The sequence below is a fragment of the Lissotriton vulgaris genome, chromosome 6, assembly GCF_964263255.1.
Source record: "Lissotriton vulgaris chromosome 6, aLisVul1.2, whole genome shotgun sequence".
NCBI lineage: Eukaryota > Metazoa > Chordata > Amphibia > Caudata > Salamandridae > Lissotriton > Lissotriton vulgaris.
This window is the reverse complement of record NC_141694.1, coordinates 1,479,348,483-1,479,362,292: the sequence shown is the minus strand read 5'-3', so window position 1 is coordinate 1,479,362,292 and position 13,810 is coordinate 1,479,348,483. Positions and strand designations below refer to the sequence as shown.

Genomic DNA, 13,810 nt, shown 5'->3' with positions numbered 1-13,810 from the left:
ACTCGGGAGACCGGAGACCAAGACGTGAAAAACAAGTTGCGGCTGCACCGTAAAGGACAGGGTAAATTAAATATATACGTCTATCATTGTGCCATTTGTGACGGCACAAATTAAGCTGAATGGGCCACCCAAATATGAGATGAATAGCCTCATGAAAAAAAAAATAATTGGGCGGGGGTCCTGGAAACTTGGGCACGGCCCAAGCGCTGGCTCTACAGCGGAGTCAGGCCTTGACTGTCTAAGCTCCCTTGTCTCGTCGGTCACGGATGAGGAGAAGTCGAATATCTCTCCGACTTCTTCTTGTGGTAATACTTACATGAATGACCCGACAACTTCAAGTGTGACAAGGCTCAAGTGTGACAAGGCTCTCGAACTCTGCGATCGCTCCTGGGACCGGGATCTGGATTGCAGCAGCGTGGCACATTGAACCACCATGATCTTGAGGGATCGTTCCCTCAAGGCCTTTGGGTTCATGGCATAGCAATCAGAGCAGCCCTTTGGATCACGTTCGTGCTTGAGGCACTAAAGGCATATAACATGAGGGTCCGTTGGTGACATCAGACGGTTACAGGTGCTACAGGGCTTGAAGCCAGCCTTTTAAGAAGACATCCCTGCCACACCTCACAAAAAGTCTTGGCTCAAAGCCAAAAAAAGTTAGTCAAAAATTGACTAAGGGGTGGTCCTGATCTGTGCAGACTGGATCAGCAATAAAAGAACTGACATCAGCTCACTGGGGTGGCACCTAAATACAGACACCGCGCACATCACTTCTGGGGCGGACAACTACAACAGCACTATGCGAAGCCAAACGATGCACTGATGTTCCAGCCATGTCCAAAGGTGAAGAGCCTCTTGACATAGGGTCCACGACCCCACTCCGCCCAGTTTGTTGCAGTACCCCATGGCGGTGGTGTAGTCTGTGAACACCTTCACTACTCTTCCTGACCCAATCTTGGTTTTTGAGCCACCACTGCACCCCTCCGAGATCTGGACGACGTCAGAAAGATTCCCCTGATGCTGCGCCCACTGGAACTTCAAGTCCCACTGCAGAGCCCGCATTTGCCACCTGGCATGATCCACCAGCAGGGTGCAGGAGGCCATGAGGCCCAGCAGCCTCACAGTCAACCTCACCGAAATCCGGGATAGAGGCTGAAACATCTGTATAATAGCCTGAATAGCCCGGACTTGCTGCTCAGGAGGAAAAGCCGGAAACTGCGCTGTATCCAGAATTGCTCCGATGAAAAGGAGCTTCTGAGAGGGGGCCAGATGCAACTTCGGCACGCTGACAGTGAACCCCAGCGAGTGCAGCAGGTCCGCCGTAGTCTGAAGGTGGGAGACGACAGCCTGGGGCGAGCATGCCTTCAACAGCCAGTCGTTGCGATAGGGGAAGACTGGAAACCCTGATCGCACACATGAGCTACAACCACCGCCATCACTTTTGAGAACACCCGAGGGGCACTGGTAAGGCCGAAGGGGAGCATGGTAGACTGAAAATGCTCGTGGCCTACCGTGAACCGTAGGTAACGCCTGTGGGCTAGCAGGACAGGGATATGGAAATATGCGTCCTGCAAGTCCAACGCTACCAACCAGTCTCCGGGGTCAAGGGCAGACAGGACCTGAGCCAACATGAGCATCTTGAACTTCTCCTTCTGGAGGAAGCGGTTGAGGGCCCTAAGGTCTAAGATACAATGCAGGCCTTTGTCCTTCTTGGGTACCAGAAAGTAGTGGGAGCAGCAACCACAACCTATTTCTGGCACAGGGACCCTTTTGATAGCTGCAACTTCCTGGCGGAGAAGGGCCAAGTGATCCTTTGACATGCGATGGAAGGATGGTGGAATGCAGGGGGGGTAGTCTAAAACGGGAGGGAGTAGCCCCTTCTGACTATCTGCAAAACCCACCTCTCCGATGTGATCTTTTGCCAGTGAGGGAGGTAATGGTGAATCCTGCCGCCCACTGGTATCTGGTGGCCCTAACGGTCAGCCTAAGAGGGTTTGGAGTTTTCTGCAGGGGGGTTATGGGTGGACTGGCCCGCCCGCTGGCTCCCCCGGACCCGCGTCGCTGGGTCCCACGTCCACGGCCACGCACAGGCTGGGCAGCTTGCGTGAACCGGTGGCTAGACTGGGTCGAACGTGGTGGGGCACCCCTTCCGTAGCCACGAAACGGGAGTAAAGCAGACTGCGTGTGGAGAGAGGTTGCCGCGAGGCCCGATGATCTGACAGTAAACCTAGAATCCTTGAAGAGTTTGAGCTGCCTTGTCACCGAAAAGGCAACGGCCATCAAAGGGCATGTCCAGTAAGGTGGATTGGAAATCCCCAGAAAACCAGATGTCCTCAACCAGGCGTAGCGCCTCAGGGCTACTGACGTGGAAACCGTTCTGCCCAGTGAGTCAGTGGTATCCAATCAACATCTGATGATGAATTTAGCTGTGTCTCTACCCTCTGCCACTGCGCGGGTGAGAACGGCCCGGGCCCCTCCGGACACTGTGGCAGCACTTGCGCAACCTTATCCCACACTGTATGGGGAAAACAGCCCAAGAGGCATGCAGTATTCACCGACTGCAGCGCTAAGCTGGCGGAAGAAAACATCTTCCCAAGGTGGTCCAGCTTCTTGGATTCCCTATCTGGGGGAGCAGTAGGGAATGCGCACTTAGAGGACGTGGCTCGGACCACCAAGATCTCAGCGGTCAGGTGTTGGGAGAGGAAAAGTGGGTTACCCGGGACCGGGTGGTGGCCTCAGGCAATCATCCTGTCCACAGGAGCCCCTGTAATGGGCTTGGACCAAGTACCCAGAAGGACGTCGGTGAGGCCTTCATTGAAAGGCAGAATAGGCTCTGAAGAGGTCACCGCTGGTTGAAGCACCTCGGTCAGGAGTTTAGTCCTGACTGCCACCGTAGGAAGTTTCAGGTTGAAGGCCTCAACCGCCCTACGCAACTGTATATGAGGCTGCCCTCCTCCATAGCCACGGTAGGAGGGGAGAGCATGCCAAGGTCTGGGGAGGTATCCCAAGCACTGGCGTCACTCAGGTCCTCTCGCCAGTAAGGCTCTTCAAGTTGATCAATCAAAGGGTCAACAGACCCCTCCCAGTCCTCCTCACCCTCTCTGGTTGCCATTCAGGCCTGAAAGGAACACCAGGAATGAACAGAGGCACAAAAGTACCTTCCGGTCCTGGTACCGATATCGAGCGACGTTGGTCAGGCGCCGTGTCCAAGTCGGGGTGAGGCCAAGACCGGCGCCGGGGGCATCGTCACTGGGGAAGGTACCGTGAGGTCGACCGGCGTTGATCCGGATCCAGGTCTGGATCCTCGGGAGCCGCCTTCATCAAAGGCCCAGGACCCCCAGCCTAGTCTGAGGGTACCAAAGGCACGCCCGGCGGAGTCGGGCTGCCCAAAAGTGCCATGAAGCGCTTTGTAGAAAGCTGGACGCTGGGCAGGGGACGCTCCGGCACCGGGAAAAGGAGGAAAACTCAGAGCCGTCCCTGGAGCAAGCTCCAAAGACAGAACTTGAGATCGACGACGCTCCGGGTCCCGCGTCACGTCAGCCGACGGACGGGGAGAAGCTGAAGAGCGACGCTTCTTCTTCGCCTTCTTCTTGTGCTTCAAATTACCTGAGGATCTCGAAGACTTGGATGACGAATAGTGATGGTGGCTTCAAGATCAGTCCCGAGACATTCCTCTGGACCAGGACCTCGGGCAACGCGCAGCCGACTGCCGGGCCTCCAAGAGCTTTCGGGACCGCGCCAAGAAAGACTTTGGATTCATTGCCCGGCAGTCCGAGCACAACTTCGGGTTGTGGTTGAGCTCCAGGCACCAAAGGCACATGAGGTGGAGGTCCGGAATCAACAATAGGCCTTGCATGGTTTTATCCCGGTCCGAAGATGGGACATCCCTCGTACACCAGGAGTCGATAGACTCAAAAGAAGTTGACAAAAAGTTGAGAAAAAGTTAGTCAAAAAGTGACCATGGGTTAGCTCTCTCTGGATCTGCACTAGCTGGTGCAGGAAAAGAAAGAACAGACGTCAGCGCGCAGGGTCGTCGTCTCAGTAGTCATAGATACATCATTCCGGCGACCACGCCACCTACTGACGTGCAGGGGTACTGCTAAGAGAAAAATTCTCCGGATCCAGTCTGGCGCCTGGGGGTAATTCTAAGGAAAGGAATCTAGAACTAATGGTCTCTTTCAGATACTTTACTTGTGGCCCTTTAGTATATATTTGTGAGTACCTTTGGGGGAATCACACCAGTCTCCAGCTCTGTCAAAGTCTGCGGTTCCAACACTGGAGTTTAATCTGCAATTGGAATGGAGGTTGCCTCCTGGTCTGTCCCCACCTCAATTTCTTTTTTAAAATGACCTCTCATCAATGAGCAGATAAAAATCATAGTTGAAATACTGCACAACTGTTCTCAGAGCGCTAATATAAACACCGCTCATTGAGCAATTGTTCATGTTTTTTTCCTGGGTTCCTGCTACAACGACACCATAGTGTTCACTTTCAAGAATTTACAATGTTTTCGATGCTGTCGTGATCCTCGCGATTCCCGACTCTGGGGAGGACTGCTCAAGCTGTCAGGAATCTACATCAGCACCAGCGTGAAGGGGATTAGGCTTTTATCATGTTCTTTCAAGGGACACTCTGAAATCTTTGTCTCATGGTATACATGTGCTGCTGGCAATTAGACCAACCACTCCAAATGATTAGAGTTTGGAAAAACACAAAGGGTTTAGGGGGCCTTTTGAACATTTAGCAAGAGATTTTCAGAAGTGAAATAAAGGAGGGATTTGCTACTGTAATTTAACTTACAATTTCAATATTAGGAACAAAGTAGCTGGGCAGGCAGCTTAATAGGATAACTAATATTAATGTCTAGTGTCAAGGCGTAATTCAAACGGATGTCTCCACTGTGCAAAAGTCGGGGCAACTGAGACCTTGCGAGTTTCTTGTCAACAGCTCTTTTTTTCCTATTGTTTCTCTGAAAACTGAGAAATCAGCTGCAGGGGCTGCGCCCCTGCTGAGCGACCAGAAAAGTCCTATTGGCTTTGTCCATCTGTCTGACCTCATTGCATGGTGGTAGCGCGGTCTCAGAAAATTGAGCGTCACGCCTGGCCTGCAACAGGACCTTTTAACAGCTAGTTAATTTACCTTCAGTAGCTAATTAAATGGGAGGTGCGGCTAGGGAATGAAATGTAAAACTCCCTCGGGCCCGCGTTGCAGCTTTGTTGATTTAAAAGTACCTGTGGAAGCGTTCATAATGTGTCACTCTTTACAGAAGCCCAAAAGACCACTAAGGGCATTCAGGGAGCGCAGGACGCGGCCTGCCCTGCATTCGGCCTTCTGCAGCTGTACTCCTTAAAGGAATGGATTAGAGACATTTAAGCTTATTAGAGAGAAAGATGCCATGTGCCCCCATCAAAACACAGGAGATGAAAAGTTCAAGAGCGTCGAAATAAATGCCATGAAAATATACGGCGTTCTTTGGAGCATGGCACGGAAAATGTCAACGAGTCAAGGGAGGCGCGATCCCTATTGACCACTTCATGCGGTGGCAAAATTCAAGCAAAGGAGAATAATTCCGTCCCCAACATGTGTCTAGAGCTGCAAGTGACACTGATCCCTTTTTAAATGCGCACAAAAGCCGACAACTAGCTCAAGTGAGCTCGAGAGCACAGTGACAACATCTTCAACAGGAAATGACTTACCATAAACAGGTCACAGGCACCGATGTCAACAGCAAGCAGAAAGGCCTTCTCGAATCTCTCATACCTGCAAAAATTTGAAATGCGTCACAAGTTATCTCGGACAATGAAAGTAATTCTCAGCGTTTTGGGTTACAGAGGAATTCAAAAATACTTAACAGTTATTGGAACGTCTGTTAGCAATCGACTGCAACAGGTAAAATGCAACCTCTTTTTTAAGGCCTTGACTTTCATATCTGACAAACTATAGTTTAAAAAAAAAATGTATTCCTCATTTCACCATAAGCGTCTGCAACTTCGCATTGAAGACCCTATTCCTGGGCGCCCTGTGTCCATGCTCTTGCACTCGCTTTTGGGCCGACCAGGCCATCTTCTTTTGTGCGTGGCTTGGTGTAATCATTGGACCATAGGGAGCTTAAACCAACCTCATTTCCGTACCCCAGGTTATTAATGATAACCAGATATTTTACCCCCCTTGGTCCAATCTCGCCATGCTTAATGCTGCTCCCAACCAGCTATCGTACTGCGGTAGTCTGGGGTCTTTCAAAAACCTACAGATCTCTCTACGGGCCATTAATATCAAACAAAGGAATAAACCCATTGATTTATTAGGTAGTAGGTTTGTGAGGATGTTGTCTGTACCAAAAACAACCAATGGAGAATTAAGATTTAATTTAACTTTAAAAATTCCCTCCAATGCCCTCTCCAAATTCTCCCAAAAAACCCTTAAGTGAACACAATCAAAAAACATATGTAGATCGTCAGCCTCCACTAAACCACATCTTGGACACTTAGGGGAGGAGTTTGGGGCGAACCTTGCTATTTTTTTTGGCGCATAATATAACCTATTTAAAACAAAGAAGTGATTCTTCTTTAGAGAAGCTGACTTGACATACTTGTATAGATTTTGGAGGGAAAGAAGGTAACAATCAACAGATGCATCTTCCAGGACTGATGAATTCCATTCAGTATAGTGGGGAGGAAAATCTGCGTCCTCCGCATCAAGAAAACACCTATACCATAGCCCTACCTCCTTCTTTCGGAGATTTACATTTTGGAGTGTGTTTTCAATCTCCAGTTTCCACCTATAAGGTCCTTCTCAGCCGCATACCAAAAACATATTTGTAAATATTTAAAGCAAGATAAGGAATCACCTATTTTTACCCTTAACACATCCCAAGGATGGACTCCATCTGAAGATATTAAATCGGACCAGAAGGAAATTCCCGCCCTCTTAATAGGAATAGCCAAGTTATCATTTAGGCAGACCGGAAGCACCGGAGAGTCCCAAATTGGGGCAAAATCAGAATAATATCTTATTCCCCATCATGCTTTAATGTTTTGCCATACACTGAGAGCTGACCTTATTACTTTTAAACGTACCTTTTAAAAAAATCTGGGAGCCCCAAATTTATATAAAAACCCAGTTCCACCTCCCTCGAGATGGACCATGGCATTCAAAATCTTCCCCCAGTTGGATCTAGCAGGGATAGAGAGAGTAAGCAACGGATGTTATTAAACTGAAAGGCAAGGGAGTACAGAAACACATCTGGAAGGGTGAGGCCTCCCTTTAGTACCTTCTTCCAGGAAAGCCTGGAGTTTTTATTAGTCCATATGAAACTCCCTATTTTGCTTTGGATTTTACCCAAGAGTTTCCTAGGGAAACCTAGAGCAACAGCACCAAACAAGTATGTCAATTTCGGCAGGATAACCATTTTAACCAGGTTTACCCTGCCAAAAATAGTAAGAGGGAGGTTCTGCCATTTCAAGAAAAGATGGTCAATTTCCATGAACACTTTCCTCAGGTTGATCACGTGGATATCCTCTATATCTTGTGTTATGGTAATCCCTAAATATCTGAACTCCCCACAACACCTCCCGGTCCACCCCTCGACGCCCCGGCACATTACCTCAGTCTTGGAGTAATTGACTGAGTATCCAGAGTGCAGGCCAAACTCATCCAAGGTATCCTCCAACCTGGGCAGCACCTCTGCTGGGTTGGTGGTATATACCAGCAGGTCATCTGCATAGAGGGCCAGCTTACAGTTGTAGTCAGATACCTGAAATGGGGTGATCCACACATCAAGTCTCAGGGGTTCGATGTAAATATTAAATAACAGAGGTGAAATGGGACACCCCTGTCGTGTTCCCCTTTGAATACTAAAGCTCGATGTCAATAAACCGTTAAGTAAAGTGAAGGCAGACGCCCCCTCATAGCACCTAGTAAGGGTACCTACAAATGATGATCCGAACCCCATTACCTTTAGGGTCTCCCAAAGATATGTCCAGTTGACACGTTCGAATGTCTTGGCGGCGTCATAAGCGGCCACCGCCCATGGTTCCGACCGTGCCACCGCCAGATCTATACATCCAATTAGTTGTAGGGTTTGCTCTTGAATGTATCTTCCCGGCAAAAAACCCTTTTGATCTTCATTAATCAGTTGAGGAGCGACCCTGACCAACCTCCCTGCCAGAATGCTAGTAAAGATGAACATAAGTTATTTACCTGTAAACTGTGGTTTGATATTTGATATTTGATATTTTGTGGGGTATTTCTTGAGCGCGACGTTCGCTCCGGAGGGAGCATCTTGGCGCTGAGGATCCCAAATGAGCCATTCCAGAAAGAGTTAGATGGAAGCTTTGGCGGAAGCGTCAGAGAGATTAAAGATCCATGTCTTTAGATGCTTTCTAAAGGGTTTTTCCTGGGTTTGTTGTCTGAGGGTTTTAGGCAGTGTGTTCCAAGCTTTAGTTGCGAGGAAACTGAGGGTCTTCCCACCCTTCGTTTTCAGATTGTATTTGGGCGGAAGGATGAGGTTATCGTGGGTCGAACGAAGGTGACGGCTGGGCACGTAATGGGGAAAGCGTTTGGTGAGGTATTTAGGGCCTGTTTTGTTGTAGGCACGGAAGGCTATGATCAGGATTTTGAAGAGAATCCTCTTATGAAGGGGGAGCCAGTGAAGTGAACGCAGTGCTGCAGAGATAGAGGATCTGCGTGGTAGGCCCAGGACAAGACGGGCAGCAGTGTGAAGTACGCTCTGCAGTTTTAGGATGGTGCTCTTTTTGGCACCTGCGAGCAAGCCGTTGCAGTAGTCCAGTCGCGAGATTAGGAGTGCTACTGTCACTGTTTTTCTAGCATCGATAGGGAGAAAGTCGAAGAATTTTCTCAGAGATCTAATTGTTCCGAAGCATTTGCCTGCGACGGTTCTGGCATGCTGATCAAAGGAGAGATCGGAATCAAAGATTACGCCGAGATTCCTGGCAGACGACACTGTCTCGGGGGGGGCAACAGAATTATCCGGCCACCAGAGTGCTGGACAGAAGGAGATATTTGTGCCGATCGGGAGGATCTCCGTTTTACTTGAATTGCATTTCAAGTGGTTATTTTCCATCCATCGAAATACTTCGGTCAAGCAGTGTTTCAGATTGAGTTCAGCTTTGGTGGAAAGTTTGTCCAGTGGTATAATGAGTTGTGTGTCATCGGCATACGAGGTGACAGGTATGCCGAATTACTCTATAAGATTGAGGAGAGGGATGAGGTAAATGTTAAAAAGGAGGGGGCTCAGGATGGATCCTTGCGGGACACCTGAGGGGACGAGTTTGACTTTGGAGTGGAATGAGCCCAGAGAGACAGTTTGCGAACGATCGGAGAGAAATGACTTAATCCAGGATAGGGCGGAGTCAGAGATGCCAATGTCTCTGAGTCTACTGATGAGGATGGTATGGGAGATGGTGTCAAACGCCGCCGTTAAGTCGAGAAGGATAAGGATGGAATTTTTTCTCTGATCTTGTAGGGTTTTTATAGTGTCAGATAGTTCGATGAGAGCGGTTTCTGTCGAATGCTTGGGGCGGAAACCGGATTGTTGGGGATGGAGGAGGTTGTTGTCATCTAGGTATCGTTTCAACTCATTATGGACCAGCAGCTCTGTAATTTTACCCAAGGCCGGGAGTAGCGAAATTGGGCGTAAGTTGGTTAGATCCGTCGGGGGTTTATTTGCCTTCTTCATCAGGGTTCTCCAGTATTGGTGTCTTTCATAGATTCACATGCTTGAATATTCCCCGTCGTCGAAGTGGGAGTCCCACGGTACATAAAATAGCAGTAATATATGCATATATAACTAAAATTATTATAATTATAAAAATACATATACATATATATATAAAATACAGTAAAGTCAAAAGTACCATAGAACTGAAAAGGCCCATAGAAAGCCTGAGGGAGAAACTCAACTTGGTAACATATCAGTGTCATTATGTTTTGGTCCATATTCCAGCCAATCAGGCTGTAGTTCCCTCTAGAACCTTCTCCTCAGAAGCCCAAGACCTCAGATTTTCGTAGCAAAGAGTAACCAAAAGTGCCTGAGGAGAAGAAAGCCTCTGAGGGGAGGAGGGGAGGGTCGCATGTGAATCTATAAAAGATACCAATACTGGAGAACCACAGTTTACAGGTAAGTAACTTATGTTCTTCTCCAGTATTAGGGGTGTCTTTCATAGATTCACATGCTTGAATAAGAGTAGAAAGCAGTAAGCACCATATAAGTCATAAAGGTAACAGTAAATTCAAGCATATAATAAACATATCATATTAAAGAGAAAAAACCTTTATGACTGGAGTCGGGTAGCACAAGAGGCTCACCTTTAATGGAAAAGATTCCGCAGCACCGCTTGTCCTACTGCTGCATCTGCGGCATCTGTTGACTGCAGACAGTAGTGCTTCGTAAAAGTATGGCTGCTCGACCACGTAGCAGCTCTGCAAATGTGTCGCAGAGGTACCACCGCAAAGAGGGCAGTAGAGGCTGACACAGCTCTAGTGGAATGAGCACGTACTGAAGCTGGAAGAGGCTTGCCAGCCCGTTGATGACAAAAGGTAATGGTGGAAGAAATCCACCTAGTAATAGTTTGTTTGGTAACAGGTTGTCCTTTGCAGATCGGGCCGTAGGCCACGAACAGTTGATCAGATTTCCTGATGGATGCAGTGCGCTGAATGTAAAAGTTAAGACAACGTTTCACATCCAGGGAATGTAATGAACTTTCCGTAGGAGTCTGTGGATTAGGAAAGTAACTTTTTAAAATGATTGGTTCATTGAGATGAAAATCACTGGGAACTTTCGGAATAAATGTCGGATTAGTACGTAGTGTAACAGCCTCTTTTGAAAACTGAAGAAAAGGAGGCTGAATTGTGAATGCCTGAATGTCACTGGCACGCCTAGATGACGTCAAGGCGAGCAATAGGGCAACTTTCCATGAGAGGAATTTTAAGCTTGCTGAATGGATGGGTTCAAAAGGAGGTAGGAGGAGCTGAGACAAAACCAGGTTTAAGCGCCAAGCAGGCGGAGGACGCCGAATGGGTGGAAACATACAGAACAGGCCTTTGAAAAACTGTTGGATGATTCTAGATGAATACAGTGAGGTCGAACCATCTTGACGGAAGCGGGAGAGAGCCGCTAGAAATACCTTCAGAGTGGAGTGGGAAAGTCCTGACTTTGCAAGGGATAGGAAGACAGGCAGGATCTGTTCTGGTTTGGCGGTCATCGGATCCAAGGCTTTAGTGTGGCACCAGACACAGAAACGCTTCCACTTCAACTGATAGGTTTTAATGGTGGAAGGAGCACGGGCGTGCGCCAACACCTCTCTACAGTCAGCGTCGATGGTCAGACGCGCAAATTCATGGTGTTCAGGTTCCAGGCATGGAGCTGGAGGTATGCTGGATCCGGATGGCAAATCTGCCCCTGCTGCATCGTGTGGAGGTGAGGCAGTGGATGAAGCGGAATTGGCTCGTTCTGGGAGAACAAGAGCAGATCCGAGAACCATGGGCGCCGCGGCCACTTGGGTGCAATCAGGATGATGTGGCTGGGTTGAAGCCTCATCCTGTGTAGCAAGTGCGGAATCAGAGGAAGCGGAGGAAAAGCGCAACTGAATGCGTTCAACCAGCTGATCGAAAATGCATTTCCGCTCGACTCTCTGTGGGGATGAAGACTTGCAAAGCGTTGGCATTTCCTGTTGGTGATAGTCGCAAAAAGATCCATTTGCGGCTGGCCCCACTGGCGGAAGATGAACTCGAGAGTTGCTTGATTGAGTTCCCACTCACGATTGTCCGAGAAAGATCTGCTGAGTGAATCCGCCAGAACATTGGAAGCACCCGGCACATGGATGGCTGTGAGATGAATTTGATGACGAATCGCCCAATTCCATATCTCCTGTGCTTGTTGGGAAAGCAAAAGGGACCTTGTGCCGCCCTGCTTGTTCAGGTAATGCATGCTGGTGGTGTTGTCTGTCCTCACCAGCTGAGATTGGCCTTGAACAATCAGTTGAAAAGACTTCAGGGCAAGGAAGATCGCCAGAAGCTCCAGGCGGTTTATATGCCAAGTGCGTTGGACCGCAGTCCATTTTCCTTGTACTGATAGACCTTCGAGATGTGCTCCCCAGCCTTCCAGGGACACAGTAGTTGTAAGCGTCAGAGTCGGAGCAGCGTCTTGAAAAGACCGACCTTTTGAAATGTTTGGAGGGTGAGCCCACCACTCCAGGGCCTCCTGAATGCGGGACGTGAGAAGGATCCTTTCGTTGAATGATCCTGAAATCTGTTTCCACTGCTTGTCTAACTCCTCCTGGACGACCCTCATACGTAGTCTGCAGTGGGGAATCAACTGTATGGCAGAGGAAGCCATGCCGAGGAATGATTTCAACATCCGGACTGAAACGCACAGTTTTGACTGGAGGGACTGTACCATCTGGAGCATACGGTCTTGTCTTTCCTGGGAGACAAAAACCATTGCCAGCTGAGAATCTAGTGAGGCTCCTAGAAAATCTTGTCGCTGAGATGGGCGAAAGTGTGACTTCTGGCAATTGATGGAAACAGGGAGAGGCAGGACTGTGTATGCTGGATTGCCAGTTGGAGGTTTGGAGCTTTTATGAGACAGTCGTCCAGGTATGGATAAAACTGTATGCCCTGTAGGCGCAGAAAGGCAGCTACCGGAGCCATGATCTTGGTAAAGACCCTCAGTGCTGAACGGAGGCCGAATGGTAAGACTTTGAATTGGAAATGCAACTGTCTGACTGTGAAGCGTAGATACTTCCTGTGTCTGGGGTGAATTGGCACATAGAAATATGCGTCTTGGAGGTCGATGGTTGAAAAGAATTCCCCTGGATTGAGATAATTGAGAATTTGAAGCAGAGTTAACATCTGAAAAGTTTTTGAAATGATAAATTTGTTCAGGGCCTGTAAATCCAAAATTGGACGCCATTCTCCCGACTTTTTCTTGACTAAGAAAAACCGGGAATAGAATCCCTTGCCGCGTTGACTTTGCGGTACTACCTCGATGGCTCCTTTTTTGATCATCAATTTTACCTGGGCCAAAAGTTCTTTGAGGTGGGGAGAGGGTGGCCCCGAAGGTGGACGAGTGGGAGGGAATTCTGTGAACTCCAGGGTATGTCCTTTGGAGATAACGTCCAGGACCCATTGGTCGGAGGTGATTTCTAACCATTTGCAAAAGTATTTTGAGATGCGACCTCCAAGATGCACAGTCGGCAGAAGAAAGGAACTGAGACTGTCACTGCTTTTTGTTGTTTGCGCCACCTCTAGAAGTTGTTTTTCTTTGGTATGGTCTGGTGGAAGACTGACGATTTTGGGTTTGGTAAGAACCCCTCTGCCTGTTATCGTTGTAGGTATTGTAGGAACGATATTGGCCTGATCCTCGAAAAGTAGAGGAACCTCCGCCTCTACCTCGTGCTCCCCGAAAGGGCCGTTTCTTGTACTGGAGGGTAGCTAAGGACTACGCAGTGTCGGTGTCCTTTTTTATCGCCTCAAGGGCATCGTCAGCATGCTTGCCAAACAAAGACTCTCCATCGTACGGCAAGTCCAGGACTTTTGCTTGTACCTCCGGACGGAAGGTGGTAGAGATTTCAGCCAGCCTTGACGCCTCAAGACTGCAGCCCCGGCCAATTGTCGAAAACCCGTGGAGGAAATGTCGAGCGCGCATTCGATAATTTCGGACGAAATTATCTCTCCCTCCTGAATAATGGCCTGCGCTTCTGCACGGATGGCCTCGGATATTTTAGGAATCAGTGCGGCAATTTCGGACCACATCTGGTGGTCGTAACGGCCCAAAATAGCCAAAGTATTTGCC

At 48.7% G+C, this 13,810-nt stretch overlaps 1 protein-coding gene across 2 annotated transcripts in view; it reads right to left on the bottom strand.

Moving 5' to 3' along the window:
- The window catches only part of WDPCP (WD repeat containing planar cell polarity effector), a 2,342,145-nt gene that overhangs the window by 848,611 nt on the left and 1,479,724 nt on the right, over positions 1 to 13,810 (bottom strand). For both annotated transcript variants that reach the window (XM_086927625.1, XM_086927624.1), the window contains one exon: positions 5,694 to 5,757. In XM_086927625.1, the coding sequence (XP_086783751.1) occupies positions 5,694 to 5,757 (64 nt within the window). The remainder of the gene's footprint in view (positions 1 to 5,693; positions 5,758 to 13,810) is intronic.